Below are 23,430 nucleotides of genomic sequence, written 5' to 3' on the forward strand. Positions count from 1 at the left end.
ATGGCTACCTAATAAAGACACAGTGTTTTATTTGTAGTAAAAACCATTTAATATTTTACTCTTATAAGAAAATATATGCATTGTAACATTAGAATATTTTACAATTAAAAACAACTCTCTTAAATCTACTAGTGGAAGGGGAGACACCATCTTAACATTAACATTAAATCATTAATAAAAAATAATAATAAAACTGACAATATTAATGGAAACGGGATCATTTAAAAACAACAAACGCCTACATTAAAAAAAATAGTACAAAAGTTTGACACATAATTATTGGAATGGGTTTTGAGTATTCACGTATATAATAACACAGCGAATGTCAACCATAGGCGGGTACAAAAATAAGTAGAATGCGAAATAACGCGAAATTTTTGGCACAATATTTGTGGAAGAACATGTTGGTTGGATAAATAAATTTAATATATGTAAAAATCTCTTTATAATAATAACAAATATGTCACACCCTGAATACAGAGTGTCATTCTGTGGCATTCTACTTATTTTCTGGGCCTGTTATGTGGATATGACGTATTGTATTGCAACAAGTGTTACCTGGGGGGGACTCCCTTATGAAGCGCGCGCGTCCAGGGTCGGCCTAAGGGGTAGGCAACCCTCCACCCAGAAATTGGGCCTTTCCAGCATGCTCTTCCACAGACTTACCTCTTTACCAGTGGCGTCCATCCATTCGACCGACTTGCCGTAGTGTTTTCCTGAAACGAGAAATAAGTGTTTAAATTCATTAATAATTTGAAAAAATATGCAGTTTTTTGTCTTCAATTGTTAGTTTGCTGTAAATTCTTTCCAACACATTTTTGCAGATGGTTAGGCAACCTTCAACTGGCTTTATAAAACTGTTATTATATTAAATAGTTTTTTTCTTTATTCTTTGTATTTTTTGGCTTCCGACGACGGAAAGAGAAACTTTCCGAAACGTTAAGCATTTTTTTGTTCTTTAGGCAAATTTGTATATCTGTAAACCTAACTTCTGACAAGTAATTCCCGTTTTGATTAACGCAGAAGTGTTTACAAAAAATAACTATTTTATTTTGTAGATTTTCTTGCAGTGGCGAAATACCCATATAGGGTTTTTTGGGAAACTGTTATTTTTTAAATATTTTATTAAAAACTGTTTAAAATATGTTGAAAACTCTGCTGCCCACAAAACATATTTGGTGTTTAGATGTTTTTTTAATAAATATGATGATCATATATAATTTAGATATAATGGTCATGAATAAATTATATATGATCGATGATTTATATTCATATGTAGTCATCATTCATATTCGTCATATATAATTAATACATAATATTTTTATATATGATGATCATATTATATAAATTATGTATATCATATCATGGTTAAAAAACTAAATTTCCAGTGAAATCTAAGTATTTTTTGTTCTTACCTGTTCCTAAAGAGAACCTAACCCCGCCTAGGAACTCATTGCTGGCCAGTCGATCGTGATCCCAAACGGTCAGCTCCAAGCAGCGTTCCGACAGTTCTTGGAGCGTAACATCATCATAGATGAAAGTATGATTCCACACTGGATTCACCGTTCTCCTTACCACTGGCGTCTTCTGTTTAGAACTGCGTCCTTTTTCAGGCAGGAGGTAACTGAAAAAAAAAACATATTTTTAGTTACAATCTCCGCAAAAACTGATTTATCTGGTACCTTTTGCAGAAGGGATCCGACGTCCCATTGGCTTTAACGGCAGTGAGGGCTTTGGCTTCTTTGATCAGCACGTGCAGCGCGCCTCTGGAGCGCTTGCCTTTCTTGTGAACGGTCATGTCTGGCGGCACGAACTTGAGACAGACGATGATGTCGCCTTTGAAGGACAGCACGTCATCAAAGGGCTCAGTCTGTAAAAGGAATGTTTTTCTTAGTAATCCCATGATGGCCATATACATATATATTATATATGATCATCATGCATACATTATATATGATCATCATACATGCATTATATATGACCATCATACATACATTTATATATGATCATCATACATAAATTATATACAGTCGTCATATATAAATTATATATGATCATCATACCTAATTTATATATGATGCCATAATATATAAATTAGGTATGATCATATATAAAAATATCATATATAATTATATATTATATACATATATATTATATATGATCATCATGCATACATTATATATGATCATCATACATGCATTATATATGACCATCATACATACATTTATATATGATCATCATACATAAATTATATACAGTCGTCATACATAAATTATATATGATCATCATACCTAATTTATATATGATGCCATAATATATAAATTAGGTATGATCATATATAAAAATATCATATATAATTTATATCAAAAAGGTAAGTCCAAGAGCTACTTACCCTCTCTTGTAAGTTATACCACCTGGGCGTGGGGTCGTCGAAGACTTTGTTCTCCAAAGCCATCATGACCTCGCCCAGGAAGTCGTTCCTGCCGAACATGTCTGAGTGCCAGACGGTCAGCCACAGCGTGCGTAGCTCCAGTTCGTTCAGGCTCATCTGGAACTTGAGACACTCGTCGAACACGGGGTTCAGGGTGTGCTTCTTCACTTTGGTCTTGCGCTTGCCCGATTTCGATTTGTCCGGTAACAAATACACCTGCAAAAAATGCAAATTAATGTTAAATATATACCTATTTCAACTTTTCATTGTTGATGGTAATCAATAAATTAAATTCTAGATTAATAATATCGTGTTTGTTGTGATATAAGCATTACAAAATTCAATGGATTCTCTAAATTGCTTAAGGTGTTCATGCAGTTCTGGATACACTGCACAAAGTACATAATTATAGTTATAAGACGTACCTTTACATATGGATCTGATCTATTCCGTTTACTATCCACCGGCGCCAGGTCTTTACACTGTTTGATCTGGATCTCCAGAGCTGAAGCTTTATAATTGTACTGCAGCCCAAACTCCACTTGTCCACGTACCGTTACCGATCCGTATCGACCTTCTCCGGCTCCAGAGTACACGCTGGCCATCGAATCGGACCTCAACTAAAAACGAAACATTAATTTTTCTCAAATCACAAAAGAATTTTCAAAATATATTTACCCCTAGGCTGGATAGACTGCTCCTGTTATGATGCATGGCAACCAATCGGTCGATATCGTCCTCGGGTCCCGGCCATTCCTGGCTGGACATCGAGTTGGTCTTCCTCCTGGACCCTGGAGCCACAGGGCTTGGCGTGGCGCTCTTGCTACCACCTCTACTGGACACGAGCATTGGTGACGAGTGAGCTTCGGACAGGCTGACATCGTCTGGAAAAAAATCAAAGTATATGGTTAAACTAATGTAATTATTAAAATATTAAAGAAAAATAGATGAGAGGTCTTTGTGGCATTGGTATCATACATTTATTTTATGTATTTAGATTTATTTAGGAAAACCGATCGCATAGAAGCGCTCCTTTAACCGCCTTCCGCTAATTATTTATACCGCGAAAAAAACTTTATTTAAAACTCTTCATTTTATGTTGCTGCAACACACGTGCTTTGATTCAGGCTTGATTAAGGTTTGCAGAGCTTCAGCATTTGCCATAAAATAGCGAGCAATTTTTTAAAAAACATATAAATTATCACTGTAATCACAAAACTTCATTCTATTTCCGTATTGTAACGAAATTTTAAATTATGTCTTTATTTTCGAGGAAATTTAGTCCAAACATAAGGAATATTTTGTTGATGTTTGACTATCAAAATCTTAAAAATAAAGAAGTTGTCTAAAAATCTGCTACAATACGGATATAGTATAGTTCTTTATATTTAATTTTCTTCTTCAGTGTAAAAATACCTAGCCAAACGCGTATTTTGCTATTTTTTCGGAGTAGTGAAGTGGACTATTAAGCTTTTTTTCCCACATACTATGTACTATCCATTTATTAAATAATAAATAACAATTAGAGATATCTTTATTAGTTTATTTCTTGTACTAATCGTTGTGATTGAAGTTTTTGAAATAAATATAAACTCAAAAAAAAAGGTTGACAAAATACAAAACTAATTTTCTACGTCTGGACATGTAAAAAATGTAGAAAATTAGTTGGTGTAGAAAATTAATTTTCTACGTGTAGAAAATACGGTAGAAAATATTACATTTTCTACCTATTCAACCTTGGCCACTGGACGACAATCTTGAGAACTGCCGTCAGTTTTCTAACCGGTCTTCCGTTTAACCTGACACGCAAAGCTGACAGGCAAAACGTTACATGTAGACAAGGCTTTAAATACAGAATTTGTATTTCTTCTTCGTTTACTTATTATGTTTGACGTCTATTTTATGCCGAGAGCTACACGAGAGTTATTATTCCTCCAAGGACAAAAGCAACGAGGGTTCGATGGCACGGAAGTACGGTGTCGTCGTACGATCTGGAGGCTTATTTAGCGTTAATTACGGGAAAATACAGGTAGATCTCCGTAGCGTGATTTATAGCGGAGCGCCCGACCACCAGAAACAATAATCTCGCTCTGACATCTACCGTAAATGCCCCGGTAATTGGAATAAGCCTAATGGAAACGTTTTCAATATTCTAGCTCGGAGACATGCAAACGCTTACATCCAGGTTAAATTATGGAAATTATGTGGAGGCAAAAGCAGAATTATTGGCGTCAGGTGTTGTTGCAGTGTCTAACTGAATCAAACAGATTTAAAAAAATTGGCGCCGGGAGGCACGTATGGCCGCCCATACTAAAATATATTAATAAAAAGTTAGTAGGCAGTTCTTTTAGTTTTTTTAAGTAAAGGAACTTTTCCAATCTCAAAAACTACGACTTTGATTGATTTTGATGTTATTACAAATTTTGTTGCAAATATTATTCCTAATCTTAAATTGAAAACCTCGTTTCGCTAGCTACTGTAATTTTGGAGTTACGATTTTTTAAAATATTTAACCCCCTCCCATACCCCCTTACTAACCTCCCACCCCCACCAAAAACTAATGGCCAGATTCTCGGGTGCCACAGTATTTTTGTGCCAAATTTGGTTAAAATCGGTTTAGCGGTTTTTGAGTTATCGTGTTACAGATGGACAGACAGGCAGACAGACACCATGAAAATATTTTGTATTTAGGTCATTTATGACCCAAATAACTAATTTTGAGTGAAATTAAAAAAACTTTTTTTTGCCGATCTTAATAGCCTACCATTAGTATGGTCGGTATACCTATTGGTATGGTCGGCTATGGTCGACCATCGGTATGATCGGCTAAAAATTGTCTCCGGGAGGCACGTACAGCCGCCCATATTAAAATATATTAATAAAAAGTTGGTAGGCAGTTATTTTAGTTTCAAAGTAAAGGAATTTTTCCAATTTTTTTTATCTCAAAAACTGCGACTTTGATTTTGATGTTATTACAAATTTTGTTGTAAATATTATTCCTAATCTTAAATTGAAAACCTCGTTTCGCTAGCTACTGTAATTTTGGAGTTACGATTTTTTAAAAATTTTAACCCCCTCCCATACCCCCTTACCAATCCCCCACCACCAAAAACTAATGGCCAGATCCTCAGGTGCAACAGTATTTTTGTGCCAAACATATTAACTTGATTTCATCAAGACCCAGACCTTTATAAAGCACCGAAATGATCAGATTTCTATCAACGAACAAGCGAACTATAGAATTTGTTCAAGTCTTTATAAAAAAACGTTTTTTTCTTCGAGCTTACCGGAAGTGTGCGATCGGCTTGCAACTATTTTGCATAACCGTAACCTCTTTGTTTGTGCTTTGTGCATGAAATCAACATTTACTCGACTTCCTGCCAAGCCACTGACGTAACACTATAATCCGAAATAAGTCGACCTTTGATTATTCATTCTTAATTGATATAATAATAAATATTAATGAGTAGGCCTGAGCTCTTTAATTATTTATCATAACTATAATTTTTTATTAATATATTATATTAATAACTTTTTACTATAGTATATAATTTTATAAGGAGCGATCAAGAGTCAATTCCTCAACTATTTCAATCATTTTTGATCGTTCTATACAGGATGGCTCGAATTCGACGCTCATCATTGGGATTTCGGAAACTGTAAGAGATACAGGATCGGTTAAATGGAGGCAAAGTTGCGCAATTTGATGCTCAATAAAATGCCGTATTGCATTTTGAAAACTACGTTATTTTATAACTATGTGTGGTTAAATACTGACTCTGACGTTTCCGCTTCTGGCGACTATCATCAACTTAATTTTTTTAAATACGGACCAGATTTTTTTTCAATTTAATTAAATCCTTTCGTCACTCTTAAAACACTATATATAGTCACTTTGATATTTGCCGACGTTTCGTACAGAAAATACCATCACCAGAATATTTTATACAAAAAAAAATTAAAAATAAAAATGCAATACGGCATTTTATTGAGCATCTAATTGCGCAACCATTTAACCGATCCTGTATCTCTTCCGGTTTCCGAAATCCCAACGATGAGCGTCGAGTTCGAGCCACCCTGTACTATATTACGCTTTCAATTTGATGTGAACTTTCTTTTATTAAGACTGTGATATTCATCTCAACAGCTACAATATCCTTAAAAGATATAAAAAAAGCAACTAGTTGAAAATTTCAAATTGTTCTCAAGGTTACGTTAAAACACTGTTTTTTTTTTGTTCTTTTACTACATGACCTAACAGTACGAATACGGACGTAATCAGGTACTTTCACTTCTTAAAATACGCGGTACTCGCGGTACTCCCCCCCCCCGCGTCGTAGATATTTTCCTAATTAAGGAATAAAACGACCGCAAAGTACGAATTGGCAACCTGCTTCTTTTTCGCGAACATTGGACGATCTAGGGATGTTGGAACAGTATCGATATTTTCGGGTTCGATACGTGATTTGGTATCGATTTTTACTCAATATGATATAGGCGATTTTGTTACTTTTTGAAACAAAAATTCTATAGGTAATTAATATTATATCTACCAAAAATACACTTACAATTCAATCAGCAATACAATTACACAGTACAATTCAATCAGCAATTGACACGAAAGAGAATTAAAAAATATTGACTCAAAACTGACAACTAAAGAGACAGATTTATTTATTTGTCAAATTACTTAGAAACCAACGCCAACCCAGCACAATATTTTTTCTACTCGTAATAAATTCCTTGAAATAATAATTTCGGAATATTTTTTAAAACGTAAGTCGCTATGGAAAAAAATATTAATTTATACACGACGATAAAATTGCATTATCGTCTCCCGAAATTAATATGTTCGGTCGACGATAAAATACCATTTTATCGTCTTGTATAAAAAATAACTATTTAAACATTATTTTAATTTCTAGTAAAAAAAGTCAGTGCCCTACGAAAAAAAAATCATTTACTTCAACACACACAATTTTCTAGTAAATATAACGGACCACAACTAAGACCTGGTTCACATTCTAGACGTGCACGTTTGCAAGGCAGTACGTTTTTCATCGGTACCTATTATTGTTGTTCCCAGTGCATACCTGTATTTTATGGCAAAGACAATAGCCATTTATTTCTCACGCGCCCAAACAGAAAAAATAAAGCCTGTTCTGTACTGTTATTATTAATATCGCGGTTGTTGGTACTATCGGTCGGGGTACCGACGCAGCTATGACGTAGAAATCTCCATTCTAATTCTTTGATTAATGGTACTGCCATGCGACCTCCCGTTTTGATTCTTATTTCGTTTTAGCAGTGGTTCTGACTTATAACTGCTCAGACTTTTTGAGCACTGTTGGCTATAAATTCAAAAAAATATCAGAATTATAGTAAAAAAACCCAAATATTTAATAGTATTTTTTTCAAAATATAATAAAAAAAAACAGGGTTTTAGCCACAGATTATACAGATTATAAACTTTGTTTTTTCTTTATAGTTTTTCGTGGTTCCAATTTTCGGAATCGGGCACTAATTAGGTTATTAGTTTGCGCACATAGCACGCCCACTTATGGCCTCTAAAATTGTGCACAGCGCCTGACCGGCACAGTTATTAGAGAGATATCGGAAAACCGAATAGCGTCATGCAGTATTTACGCGTACCTTATCATGGTTACGATATGCGCGAGTCAATTTTTAACGCAACACCCGCTAATAACGTTACCGCCTGACATAAAATACGGATCAATTACACCAAGCGCTATTTCTAAATAACGTTTAAAAATTCGGTGTCAGACAGACTTGCGGTGACTAGACTACAGGGTCCTATACCCAATATTGTTACCCGCCAAACCCTGAATCTGCCCTTACCACTTCCAAATAGCACATTGGTCAAAAGATCTATAATATATGAGGGCCGAAAGATCTTTAATCATCTGCCGGTTGCTTTAAGATTGGTTAATTCCATAAAAACCTTCCGGAGACTACTGAAAAGGGAACTTATGAATAGGGCATTTTACAGCGTTGACGAATTCCCTACCGGGCCCCTTGATATTAGTGTTTAGAGTCTAGAATTGCTTGTTAGTCTGACTTATTCTTTTTAGCGTTATTGTTAATTTTCTCTTTATTCTGTATATTGTATATGTTATTTTACTTAATTGTTTACACCTATTTTTCTGAATACTGTTTGTTGTTTAAATGGATGTATTTCTATCTTATATTTACACAATTTTTTTATTTTAGGTTTAGATTTAGGAATATTTATGCTTTGTTAACAAAAATTTGTATATTTTTTAAACAATAAAGTACTTTTGAAATTGAAATTGAAATTGCTTAAATGGGCATGTGCGGGTACATTTGACAACCGGGGCCGGCCGGAGAGCGGCGAGATCTTTTATTTTAGGTTATGTTTGAATTATTACTTTAGTTTTATTAGGTAATTTGATATTTAAGTAGCTGGGGTTAGTTTTAATTAAATAAATATGGCCCAAAATATGGATTCCACCTCTTCCAATACTAAAGAACCTATAAGAGTCTTAGGTTTACAGCAGATGACGACTTAGCCCTTCTAAGAGAATTTGTTGCTTGTTGCCCTAAACCCACTGGCAGACGTTGAACAATAAAGCACTGGAAATAAGCACTTTAGCCCTTTAGTTTTAAAATACCTAGTAAACAAAACAATTTCAAAGTTAGGTTAAGTTTAAATAGCGGACGCGACGCGAACAGCATTCTTCCGATCCGATAACTATAAATGAAGAGAGTTAATACCACCTCATGTAAAGGAAATAACACCTGGCCTTATTAACGTCCATGCACGCTATTCGGTTTAGCGATATCTCTCTATTATGCTGTTTATTGTTATTTTACCCGAGTTTATTTTTGCGCACAGAAAATTTTACTCGTTTGCACATCGTCATAAAAAACGATTTTCGTACCACGAATTAGGGATAAGATTTTTATCTGTATACATATAGTATACATAATCTGTGGTTTTAGCAGATTTATTTCATTTTTTTTTTATACCATCAAACAGTAAATAAAATATGGTCTGTGACCTTCCATATGAATACGAAATTTCTTTAGCAATATGTGTATGTTTATTATTAATTTGTATAATAGTCACGAAACAGGTTTTTGCTATTACTTCAGTTTTATATATTCGTGTGATTCATCGATTTTATTAAAAATATTTAAGGAGGTACAATATATACGATAAACTTAATGAAAATTGATTTACAGATATTTAGAGTTTGAACTAAAACAAAACAACTTAGAACTTTTAACATTTCTATGCAGTTTAAAACAAACTTATTTGAATTATTTTTGACAATGTAAATACTATATGGCGCTATTCTTACAACGGTCGCTCTACAAAGCTTTTGATAATTTCGGAGCGGTTCGGCTTTTTCCGGAATTATGCCGCTAAATATTACTTATTCAAATTTATTATTATTTACTTTTAATTTTTTAAATAAAATACAGTGTGTTGCATATAAGAAACTTTATTTTATATAAGAACATGTATGAAATACCTATGAAACATTGGAAACCGACGTTATACCACGTTCCACGATGGTTTTTGCAAGTTTTTAATGCCACTTTTTCACAATTATCACGGGTTTAGGTAAATCAAATTTAAATTAAACTCACAAGATAGCAATAATTACTTTGAAAATGGAGGCTTTAAACACTTTTCGGTATTTTTTCAATGAAGGCGGTTTAAATTTTAAAAGATTTTATAATTTTTGAAGATTCTGACTTTGACAAGAGAAAATTCTTTCTGTTCTTGTTTGCTGTTGTTCTTAGCAACCGCTATAGCAGCGCCCTACAACGTATGCGCTCCAAAACAATTATAGGTTTTGGCGGCAAGTGGAGCATTCCAATCTAAACTTGTTTCCTTTATCTATGTTTTATTATTTAGCAACACATTGACAAAATTGACAAACCACAATTGTCACTGACAGACTATCGTATAAATCTGTTCAACGAGAGCATACATGATTGTCTCTGTCATTTTAATACCCAGAAAAAAAAATATTTTTCTGTCATTTTTTTTAAGTCGTCTGTCCAAACCTTCCCCGACTCGCTAGACTTTCCTTAAGTTTATACAGTTTATTCAACATCGAGGCTAGTTCTTCGCAGTGGCCCACGTAATGTCGTTAGAAATAAACTATAGGTTCACCTTTCCAGCGACCATATGTCGCAACAATTAACGCAAGCGGACGACTTTTGCTAATGAACTAAATGAAGAAATAACTTTTAATGGCGTTTCATTAAGTACATTACCGTTTAATTGACTTCGCCGTAGTTTCTAACTAGCCTCCCGAGTACGGTACGATCCCAAACGGTTGACCGGCGAGCTTTTGGACGATGACAGCTAAATAAATTATCAATTGATTACTCATTATGATTGTTTTTTCCATAGCAACTGTTAAAATTGCCTTAATATCTATCAAAAATAGTACTTTAACCGCAAGGGTAGGTTGAAAACTTTATTTCTTCTAGCACGAAAAATTGCTTCCATTTTTGAAAAATTTTGTATTCCTTTTCATAAGTTATTCGGGATTTAAATGGAAGTAGTTTGGATATGGCGTTTGTCACCTAAGCCTGAATATCTGTTGGTAATTTTACTTATTTCTGTTTTGAGCCATTTCTGGTTCCAATTCAATCAGCAACCGACACGATTAGACCCTCTGTATAAGGTAGTATTATTTTTATTATTGCAACGCAATAACTGATCAATAAATAAACTTCAGTAAATATTTAGTATTAAAAACTTTGATACCCTTGGAGAAATGAAGCCTTAAAATTTTTGCTGCAATTTCACAAAATTGAAAATATTTCAAAAACGGTAAGGTTTAACTATAATAAACCTTAATCAAATTGACCTTTATTTTAATCGTAGAAACTAAAAATGTAATAATATACAGAGTGTTCCATTTAAAAAAATACAACTTTGATATTTTTACTTATTTGGGACACTCTGTATCTTGTAAAATTATTTTTAAATTGTACCTCTAATAGTCCTTCATCAATCGTGTCGTATTTGGTGAACAACCCTGTATATGTTTTGATACTTTCAGAAATATTAATAAATAAATAAAAATATTTTTTCAGGACTTTTAAAAGATATATTAAAAATAGAAGAAATGTCCTGAACTCAAAACTATACCAGGTATTTACTGTAGTTGGTCTGTACTTGCTTTGCTTTAAATATCGCAATCTTAAACAATACAGGGAGTTCAAAATAAACAAATTCGGTTTAATTAAATAATATTAAGTAATATTTATTACTTTTTATAGCTTTTAGATTTTATCCGTTTTAATTTATTACAAAGATTTTCTAAAAAATTACCTATGTTTTCTTAATTTTTAAAATGTTTAATACTAAATTAATTAAATATGACAGCATAAAGTAACAATAATCAATATTTTGTTCAATCTTAGTAAAATTTTTACTGAAGAGTAGTTAAATTTAACCTTTTTAAACTTAATCATATCTTCTGATATAGAGGAATTTGTGGTAATACAAACAATAGCTCTCTAATGATTAGAGCCATTAATTTTATGTCATCAGTCAACCCCGACATAGATAAAAGACACACAAGCCAATTTATTAATTTCAGTTCATTGTTCTATGCGTGTAGTTTATTTTTTAATTTTATCATTTATCACATTTAGCTGCTCTATTCTAAAGGTAACAACTATTTATGTTTAAATAGTTCGTCCAATATAATGTATTAGTATATTTATTTAAGAATAATTGTTTAACTGCTTAACATTGACCATCTTTTACGAATACAATAATCCAACTAAAAAAAGCATGTACTAAAGAATTTCACGCCAAGCCAGTAAAATTCCTCTCAAATCGCGACGTTGAATGGTACCAACCGGAGCCAGATGAGTTAAACGTTTAAAAAGTTCCTTTGGTATTATTAATTTACACAGGAACCAAGCGTTAATTTATCCTTTCATTTTTTTTTGGTGTCTGCTGATTTGCGAATCTTAGTTTTGGCAAGTCTAATTGCGAAAGAATTGGCCCAGGTCAGTACTCTCGCTGTTCTGGGAGTGGAGAAGGCGCATTTTTGGACGCTTGAGTGGTACTGACGTTGCAGACGGTAAAAAAATAAATTAGAGACAGTGGCGTAACCGTGATATAGTATAAAAATCTCTCGTTTCGAAAAAAAAATCTTTTAGTGCACTTTTTTATTTTCATCTTCACATTTTCTTCAGTATTATTAGATTCAGGCCAAGTGTTCATGAACAAAGCTTCTGTTTCTAAACTAAAAAGTAAAGGGTGTCCGAAATGTGAGCTTCAAAAAAAATCGGTTTGAAAATAATTTTAATTCAATATAAAAATAAATGACAATCGTCTCAAAGCCAAATGTAGTGTTGCACAAGACAAGAATACTTCTCTTGAAAATCAATTTCTTGTCTTGTCTTCAAATTCAAGACAAGAAATTTTCAAAGTCTTGTTTTGCAGATTTCTTGAATGGCAAAGTCTTGTCTTGTCTTGCAAGACCCTTGTCTTGTCTTGCGCAAAGACCTAATTATCACTTAAAAATATGCATCATTTCTAACTTTCAAGAAATCTTGAATTCAAGAAATCTTACAAGACTCTTGAAATTTCTTGCATATTAAAGTCTTGTATTGTTTTGAAATTCAAGACAAGAAATTTTGAAAGTCTTCTCTTGAATTTCTTGCAAGACTTTTTCAAGACTCTTGTGCATCACTAGCCAAATGCTTGACCTCGCCAAAATTATCATCGATTGTCATTCCCTAGCCACCTTTGACGCCATTTTTTTCGTTTGTATGGTATAAAATTTGTACATTCAAAAGCTGGTTCGAATGTACTATACCTTTTTTTCGTATTGAAGTTTTAGAAAATAATACCCTTTTAAAAAGCTTCTCGCACTAAAGAATTTTACGCTCTCTTACACGACCGTCAAATTGTACTAAAAAATACCGAAATACCATCCCGGAACCGATTAGTGGTCGATCGAGTAATAACGTGTCGAATTGTAGGAAACGCAATGGTTTTTTTCGTCTCGTTACTCTGATCGATCCTCATGAATAGCGCACGTTGTTTTGACAAGTCTAATTCCAAAATTATTAGCTCAGGTCAGTAGTCTCAAGGTACTAACTGTAGCAAAACACACCAGTACAGTACTGACCTTGGAAAACAAAAATAAAAAAAATTGAATAGCAGTGAGTCAAAGTCATTTATGTCGTTTTTTTATTATTATTGAGTACATTTATGTTCCCGAACAATACGTACAAGCTATGATTATGGTATATACAGAAAATGTTTCACGCTTAAGCCATCAAAAGAGAGCGTGATAATTTAAAAAAAATGTGTCAAACGATTTCGTGTGGTTTTTGGCGAGTTTAATTCCGAATTGGTTGGCACAGGTCAGTGGCTTTGAGAGAATGTCTATAAAAAAGGCAAGAACTTGGCTGTTGAGGAATAGTAGGCGAGGGAGTAGAAATTCTGTACAACTTGAAGAATACTAGATCTTTATTGTACCTTGATTTATTTGGTGTATTCATTTTTAATACAATAAAGGATATATAAAGGATTCTTGCCACTAAACTGCTAATATAGAAATTTAATTTACGCTGTGTGTGTTTGTCATATTGCGGATCAACCTGCTCTCACTACCGCTTTCGGGCCTCTACCCATCATCAGGTGAGCTTGGGAGATCCACAAAATGAGGCAACCACAGCGCAGAAATGAATTAATTCCGACTTGTCGGAAAGTCGGTTAGATATTAAGTCCCGAACGGGAGATGGCGGCCTGCGTGCAATGGTAGTACTTCGTACCACCGAGGGCGCAACTATCGATAGTAAAAAGGATGGTAAAAGGCTTTTTCAGGTAAGCCAAATTATATAAAAAATAGAAAAACAAATTTCTTAGTAGAGGTATATAATAAAATTATATAAGGATTCTTGCCACTCAACTGCTAGTATAGAAATTTAATTCTACGCTGTGTTTGTCATAATGCGGATCAACCTGCTCTCACTACCGGTTTCGGAGCCCTACTCAGGTGAGCTTGGGATAGAACTATCGATAGTTGCGCCTCGGTGGTACGAAAGTACTACCATTGCACGCAGGCCGCTATCTCCCGTTCGGGACTTAATATCTAACCGATACTTTCCGACAAGTCGGAATTAACTATCTCTGCGCTGTGGTTGTCATTTTGTGGATCTCCCAAGCCATAAAGTAACTAAAATAAAAGAGTGTTTGAAAGGTTGTCTAACTTGGCCATAATGTTGCATAGTTCAGTTAGGGCTCCAAAGCGTCGCCAAGTGACATGACGGCAAATTATTTGTATTTTGCAATTGTTTACAATTTTGTTTTGAATTTTGGAATTTTGTTATTATTTTGTGTAGCATAAACTTTGTTTGTTTTGTGTTTGTGCGTACAGAAATTATGGACGAAGTTTTATTTCCCGAGGAACCAGAGACCTATATTTCTCTATGATTTGAACTTTATATTTTGTGCTGTGTTTTGCCATCATCATGTAATATTTTGTTCAGCCGATGATGTGATTTGAACACGATCCAGGAAAGGGTATCATGGAAAGCAAGTTCGATATGTAAAGACATTGCCCATCTCTGAACTCTGTGAACGTAAAACGAACTGACTATAAATTTGCGCCTTCATTTAATAGTGTTGAACATTTGCTACATCAACTGAACTTCAACTGCTGACTGCTGAGTTTATAAATCCAACTTAAAGGTGAATTAATTTTTGATGATATCTTATTTAAATCTTTATCTGTTATAATAGCATAGATTGCAAACCCTGCGATCTTATATGCTTTGTTAGTGGCGTTGTTAAATACGTTTTATAATACTATAGGTAAATCGAAGGGTAAATCGCTGGTGTATTTTGGTGGTGTACAAGATGTTGGCATTTTCGTGGCATTATTGGTATTAGTACTAAATTATTTGGCATTACCTTGGCATTAGTGTACAGAAATTCATCAGGAGTTTACCCCTCGAAGTTAATTCAGCATATATGTTTTATATTATCAAATTTAATTTAGCATTTAACTGTAAGCATTTGAAAAGTCTACAATAGTTTATACTTTTCAAATATTCCGTTTTTAAAAATAAACTTTCGTTATATTTTTGCAGTTTTAATTTCGTAATATTTTAAAAAATACATAAAATTTTATATTCATATTTAAACAGCCCGCCTTTTTTGTGGTAGGCAATGCAGATACCTATTTTACCGATAACGTCTGTCATATTTCAATTAGTTCAGTTAGGGCTCAAGGGTGCGCTACAATCGATCCTCGTTAAACGTGTTGCCTACTTTTGACTATGGAAATGACAACTCTTTTATTTTATATTTCTCTATGTCCCAAGCTCACCTGATGATGGAATAGGGCTCCGAAACCGGTAGTGAGAGCAGGTTGATCCGCATTATGACAAACACAGCGTAGAATTAAATTTCTATATTAGCAGTTGAGTGGCAAGAATCCTTATATAATTTTATTATATACCTCTACTGCAAGAAATTTGTTTTCTATTTTCATTTTTAATAATTTAATTATTTTATTTCTCATAATGTCCATTGTAATAACATCAGTAATACACACATATTCACGATTCTGACATAAAATACATATTTTTTCCATAGCAAGGGTAGATTAAATGATACTCTAACAGCCAGGATAGGTTAAAAACTTTATTCTGCAATCCTGTAGTATTGTACTTTTGAGCATTGAATAGTATGACCATAAACTGGACGGCTGCATTTTCTTTGATTTTTCAGAAAAATATGCTAAAAGTATGTTTTCACTTGATCTATCTTCTTGCACGATTTTTAATTGCTTCCATTTTTGAAAATTTTTGTATTCCTTTTCGTAAGTTATTCGGGATTTAAATGGAAGTAGTTTGGATATGGCGTTTGTCGCCTCAGTCTGAATATCTATTGGTAATTTACTTATTTCGTTTTGAGCCATTTCTGGCTCCAATTCAATCAGCAATCGACACGAAAGAGAATTAAAAAATATTGACTCAAAACTGACAACTAAAGAGACAGCTTGGTTTATTTGTCAAATTACATAAAACCAACGCCAACCCAGCACAATATTTTTTCTACTCGTAATAAATTCCTTGAAATAATAATTTCTGAATATTTTTTAAACGTAACTGGTATGGAAAAAAATATTGTTTTATACACGACGATAAAATTGCATTCCCATCTCCCGAATCTTTTCGGTCGGCGATAAAATACCATTTTATCGTCTTGTATAAAAAATAACTATGAAATGTGAAAATCTGAAATAGAAAACATATATTATTGGACTTGTTAGGAATACTGAAGCACCCAGTAATATTCTAGTTTACCTCTCATAAAAATTACAATAAATCAACCCGGCTTTAACTTGATAAACTTGTATCCCCTGCATATCCGTCTTTCTCCACCTGTCCCTCACCTGGCCATCCCCCCGGAGCCGGCATCCAGACGCCACGAGTGTCTTTTGTTCACCCTCGGCGCCACCCCGGCTCCCGTGCCCGCTTAATGGACCATTTCCACTACCCCTCCCCTTTCGTTTTCACCCCCCTCCTCCTCACTACTACCTCCTCCAACCCTCTCCGAAAACTCGACGACTTTCCGTCGGAATAGGATTCCTGAAATTGCCCGAAATTCGGAAAAATCGGCGAAAAAGTGGATAGGGGTAGTTTTATTTTAGGTCGATGAGGGTAGTTTTAGATCTGTGCTGAAAAAATATAGAAAAAAATGTATAGAATGTTCAGTCATCGTTCAACGTTACGTCATATATACTCTGTTTTTTCTCTCAGGCAAGATTTAGACAGACGATGACAGAGGAAAAGCAGATGACGTCCCAAACCAATCTATTTATTTTACTAAAAAAAGTTCCTAATATTTTTTAGGTTAACTACGGATGAGTTTAAACATAAATCCGTCATGCGTCGTCTCTTGTTGTTCTTAACCAGTTTTATTGGTTTATTTCAAAAATGACAGATTATATGTATTTCAATTTTATTGGTTTGACGGAACGATCAACGACAAATGGACGCCGATGCGTATGAACTCGCCTTTAGATTTTTGAGGCTTGTCAAAGTCTTGCCAAATTATAGGTTATAATTTTGTGTCAAATTATGTCAAATATATGCGTTTTTGAAGTCAAGTGGAGGAAAAATTGAGTGAAAATTAACTGTAGACCCAGAGCACAGTTTATAGTTAATACTCGCTGCCCAGGCAGAGAAAGTCTTATACACCAATAAGTTATCATCTATAAAGTTTGTAGTATACCATCTCGTCGTAGATAAGTGCATCATATTATGCCATACGATGCTGCTCCAGGGGTGCAACTTTGTTCATGTTTCAAAGCGATAGCAAAGTAATTTGTAGCTTGATGCACTATGTTCAGTAGCAACATCGATTTGTAGCGATATTCTGATTTCTCGCTTTGTGGCGAAGCGACAGTCTAGACACGTGCGCAAGAGTGTGATAGTGATACCATATTTTGCAGCATTTGAGCGACACTAGTTTTGCAATGAACATAGTACCGACCTGGTTTCGACATCGCTTCTAAACGATCGGTTGCTAACTTGAACAAAGTCGCACCCCAGGTACTACTACTTGTTTTAAAAATGCTGGCTCTTAAAAATGTCAAAAAATGATTGATTATTTTTTACAATATCCCCCCCAGATAATAAAATATTTTCAATCTCTACTATTAAGATGTACGGATAGGTATCTAGGAACGCTAACAAAGTGTTTAAAAAATTCGTTTGTTTAGAGGTCTAAATTATATCGGAGAAATATTGAAAGCGATCGGCTTGCAACTATTTTGCATAACCGTAACCTCTTTGTTTGTGCTTTGTGCATGAAATCAACATTTACTCGACTTCCTGCCAAGCCACTGACGTAACACTATAATCCGAAATAAGTCGACCTTTGATTATTCATTCTTAATTGATATAATAATAAATATTAATGAGTAGGCCTGAGCTCTTTAATTATTTATTATAACTATAATTTTTTATTAATATTTTATTTTTACTATAGTATATAATTTTATAAGGAGCGATCAAGAGTAAATTCCTCAACTATTTCAATCATTTTTGATCGTTCTATACAGGATGGCTCGAATTCGACGCTCATCATTGGGATTTCGGAAACCGTAAGAGATACAGGATCGGTTAAATGGACGCAAAGTTGCGTAATATCAATAAAATGCCGTATTACATTTTGAAAAATTCCGAATACTTCCGAATATATTCGAAAAAAAACGGAATTTTCAATTTTGTTTTCTATTGTTTCATGGCTTTATTTGTTAAAATAACTTAAAATGAAAAACACATTTTCATGGCCACTTTTTCTGCTCTATGACTTTGTGTGATTAAATATTGACTCTGGCGTTTCGGCTTCTGGCGACTATCATCAACTTAATTTTTTTAAATACAGACCAGATTTTTTTTCAATTTAATTAAATCCTTTCGTCACTCTTAAAACACTATATATAGTCACTTTGATATTTGTCGACGTTTCGTACAGAAAATACCATCACCAGAATATTTTATGCAAAAAAAAAATTAAAAATAAAAATGCAATACGGCATTTTATTGAGCATCTAATTGCGCAACCATTTAATCGATCCTGTATCTCTTACGGTTTCCGAAATCCCAATGATGAGCGTCGAATTCGAGCCACCCTGTACTATATTACGCTTTCAATTTGATGTGAACTTTCTTTTATTAAGACTGTGATATTCATCTCAACAGCTACAATATCCTTAAAAGATATAAAAAAAGCAACTAGTTGAAAATTTCAAATTGTTCTCAAGGTTACGTTAAAACACTGTTTTTTTTGTTCTTTTACTACATGACCTAACAGTACGAATACGGACGTAATCAGGTACTTTCACTTCTTAAAATACGCGGTACTCGCGGTACTCCCCTTGTCGTAGATATTTTCCTAATTAAGGAATAAAACGACCGCAAAGTACGAATTGGCAACCTGCTTCTTTTCGCGAGCATTGGACGCTCTAGGGATGTTGGAACAGTATCGATATTTTCGGGTTCGATACGTGATTTGGTATCGATTTTACTCTATATGATATAGGCGATTTTGTTACTTTTTGAAACAAAAAATCTATAGGTAATTAATATTATATCTACCAAAAAATAGTAGATAAAGTAGTACTTTAACCGCAAGGGTAGATTAAATGATACTTTAACAGCGAGGATAGGTTTCGCGTACGTTTTTTTAATTGCTTCTGAATTTTTGAAAATGTTTGTACTCCTTTTCATAACTGATTTGGGATTTAAATGGAAGTAGTTTGAATATGACGTTTGTCGCCTCAGCCTGAATATCTGTTGGTAATTTACTTATTCAATCGTTTTAGCCATTTCTGGCTACAATTCAATCAGCAATTGACACGAAAGAGAATTAAAAAATATTGACTCAAAACTGACAACTAAAGAGACAGATTTATTTATTTGTCAAATTACTTAGAAACCAACGCCAACCCAGCACAATATTTTTTCTACTCGTAATAAATTCCTTGAAATAATAATTTCGGAATATTTTTTAAAACGTAAGTCGCTATGGAAAAAAATATTATTTTATACACGACGATAAAATTGCATTATCGTCTCCCGAAATTAATATGTTCGGTCGACGATAAAATACCATTATTTTATCGTCTTGTATAAAAAACAACTATTTACACATTATTTTAATTTCTAGTAAAAAAACTCAGTGTGCTACGAAAAAAAATCAGTTACTCCAACACAATTTTCTAGTAAACATAACGGACCACAACTAAGGCCTGGTTCACACTTTAGACGTGCACGTTTGCAAGGCAGTACGTTTTTAATCGGTATTATTGTTGTTCCCAGTGCATACCTGTATTTTATGGCAAAGACAATAGTCGTTTATTTCTCACGCGCCCAAACAGAAAAAATAAAGCCTGTTCTGTACTGTTATTATTAATATCGCGGTTGTTGGTACTATCGGTCGGGGTACCGACGCAGCTATGACGTAGAAATCTCCATTCTAATTCTTTGATTAATGGTACTGCCATGCAACCTCCCGTTTTGATTCTTATTTCGTTTTAGCAGTGGTTCTGACTCATAACTGCTCAGACTTTTTGAGCACTGTTGGCTATAAATTCAAAAAAATATCAGAATTATAGTAAAAAACCCAAATATTTAATAGTATTTTTTTCAAAATATAATAAAAAAACAGGGTTTTAGCCACAGATTATACAGATTATAAACTTTGTTTTTTCTTTATAGTTTTTCGTGGTTCCAATTTTCGGAATCGGGCACTAATTAGGTTATTAGTTTGCGCACATAGCACGCCCACTTATGGCCTTTAAAATTGTGCACAGCGCCAGACCGGCACAGTTATTAGAGATATCCGGAAAACCGAATAGCGTCATGCAGTATTTACGCGTACCTTATCATGGTTACGATATGCGCGAGTCAATTTTTAACGCAACACCCGCTAATAACGTTACCGCCTGACATAAAATACGGATCGAATTACACCAAGCGCTATTTCTAAATAACGTTTAAAATTCGGTGTCAGACAGACTTGCGGTGACTAGACTACAGGGTCCTATACCCAATATTGTTACCCGCCAAACCCTGAATCTGCCCTTACCACTTCCAAATAGCACATTGGTCAAAAGATCTATAATATATGAGGGCCGAAAGATCTTTAATCATCTGCCGGTTGCTTTAAGATTGGTTAATTCCATAAAACCTTCCGGAGACTACTGAAAAGGGAACTTATGAATAGGGCATTTTACAGCGTTGACGAATTCTACCGGCCCCTTGATATTAGTGTTTAGAGTCTAGAATTGCTTGTTAGTCTGACTTATTCTTTTTTTAGCGTTATTGTTAATTTTCTCTTTATTCTGTATATTGTATATGTTATTTTACTTAATTGTTTACACCTATTTTTCCGAATACTGTCATGTTGTATTTACGGATGTACCTTATCATCTTATATTTGCACAAGTCAATTTTTAACGCAACACCCGCTTAGGAATATTTATGCCTGACAAAAATTTGTATCATTTTTAAACAATAAAGCTATTTCTGAAATAACGTTTAAAATTGCTTAAATGGGCATGTGCGGGTACATTTGACAACCGGGGCCGGCCGGAGAGCGGCGAGATCTTTTATTTTAGGTTATGTTTGAATTATTACTTTAGTTTTATTAGGTAATTTGATATTTAAGTAGCTGGGGTTAGTTTTAATTAAATAAATATGGCCCAAAATATGGATTCCACCTCTTCCAATACTAAAGAACCTATAAGAGTCTTAGGTTTACAGCAGATGACGACTTAGCCCTTCTAAGAGAATTTGTTGCTTGTTGCCCTAAACCCACTGGCAGACGTTGAACAATAAAGCACTGGAAATAAGCACTTTAGCCCTTTAGTTTTAAAATACCTAGTAAACAAAACAATTTCAAAGTTAGGTTAAGTTTAAATAGCGGACGCGACGCGAACAGCATTCTTTCCGATCCGATAACTATAAATGAAGAGAGTTAATACCACCTCATGTAAAGGAAATAACACCTGGCCTTATTAACGTCCATGCACGCTATTCGGTTTAGCGATATCTCTCTATTATGCTGTTTATTGTTATTTTACCCGAGTTTATTTTTGCGCACAGAAAATTTTACTCGTTTGCACATCGTCATAAAAAACGATTTTCGTACCACGAATTAGGGATAAGATTTTTATCTGTATACATATAGTATACATAATCTGTGGTTTTAGCAGATTTATTTCATTTTTTTTTTATACCATCAAACAGTAAATAAAATATGGTCTGTGACCTTCCATATGAATACGAAATTTCTTTAGCAATATGTGTATGTTTATTATTAATTTGTATAATAGTCACGAAACAGGTTTTTGCTATTACTTCAGTTTTATATATTCGTGTGATTCATCGATTTTATTAAAAATATTTAAGGAGGTACAATATATACGATAAACTTAATGAAAATTGATTTACAGATATTTAGAGTTTGAACTAAAACAAAACAACTTAGAACTTTTAACATTTCTATGCAGTTTAAAACAAACTTATTTGAATTATTTTTGACAATGTAAATACTATATGGCGCTATTCTTACAACGGTCGCTCTCCAAAGCTTTTAATCATTTCGGAGCGGTTCGGCTTTTTCCGGAATTATGCTGCCAAATATTATTTATTCAAATTTATTATTATTTTCTTTTAATTTTTTAAATAAAATACAGTGTGTTGCATATAAGAAACTTTATTTTATATAAGGACATGTATGAAATACCTATGAAACATTGGAAACCGACGTTATACCACGATCCACGATGGTTTTTGCAAGTTTTTAATGCTACTTTTTCACAATTATCACGGGTTTAGGTAAATACATTTAAATTAAACTCACAAGATAGCAATAATTACTTTGAAAATGGAGGCTTTAAACACTTTTCGGTATTTTTTCAATGAAGGCCGTTTAAATTTTGAAAGATTTTATAATTTTTGAAGATTCCGACTTTGACAAGAGAACATTATTTCTGTTCTTGTTTGCGGTTATTCTTAACAACCGTCATAGCAGCGCCCTACAACGTATGCCCTCCAAAACAATTATAACTTATAAGTTTTGGCTTGTTTCCTTTATCTATGTTTTATTATTTAGCAACACATTGACAAAATTGACAAACCACAACCGTCATTGTCAAGGATTCTCTGCGTTGGACAGACTATAGTATAAATCTGTTCAACGAGAGCATATATGATTGTGACAGTTATTGTGTGTCAGTTTTTTATGTCGTCTGTCCAAACCTTCTCCGACTCGCTAGACTTTCCTCAAGTTATACAGTTTACGTTATTCAACATCGAGGCTAGTTCTTTGCAGTGGCCCACGTAATGTCGTTAGAAATAAACTATAGGTTCACCTTTCCAGCGACCATATGTCGCAACAATTAACGCAAGCGGACGACTTTTGCTAATGAACTAAA

The 23,430-nt window shown here is 33.8% G+C and overlaps 1 protein-coding gene across 1 annotated transcript in view; it reads right to left on the reverse strand.

Annotated features, from left to right (window-relative positions):
- Positions 1–25: 25 nt before the first annotated feature.
- The window catches only part of LOC115882020, a gene marked incomplete at its 5' end in the record, with an annotated part of 64,802 nt that continues 41,397 nt past the window's right edge, over positions 26–23,430 (reverse strand). Inside the window, 6 exon segments of the mRNA XM_030899834.1 lie at positions 26–716; positions 1,416–1,624; positions 1,683–1,870; positions 2,393–2,647; positions 2,857–3,051; positions 3,110–3,315. Of these exon segments, the coding sequence (XP_030755694.1) occupies positions 574–716; positions 1,416–1,624; positions 1,683–1,870; positions 2,393–2,647; positions 2,857–3,051; positions 3,110–3,315 (1,196 nt within the window).

This window comes from Sitophilus oryzae, unplaced genomic scaffold, assembly GCF_002938485.1.
Source record: "Sitophilus oryzae breed Bouriz unplaced genomic scaffold, Soryzae_2.0 scaffold_1745_pilon_pilon, whole genome shotgun sequence".
Taxonomy (NCBI): Eukaryota; Metazoa; Arthropoda; class Insecta; order Coleoptera; family Curculionidae; genus Sitophilus; species Sitophilus oryzae.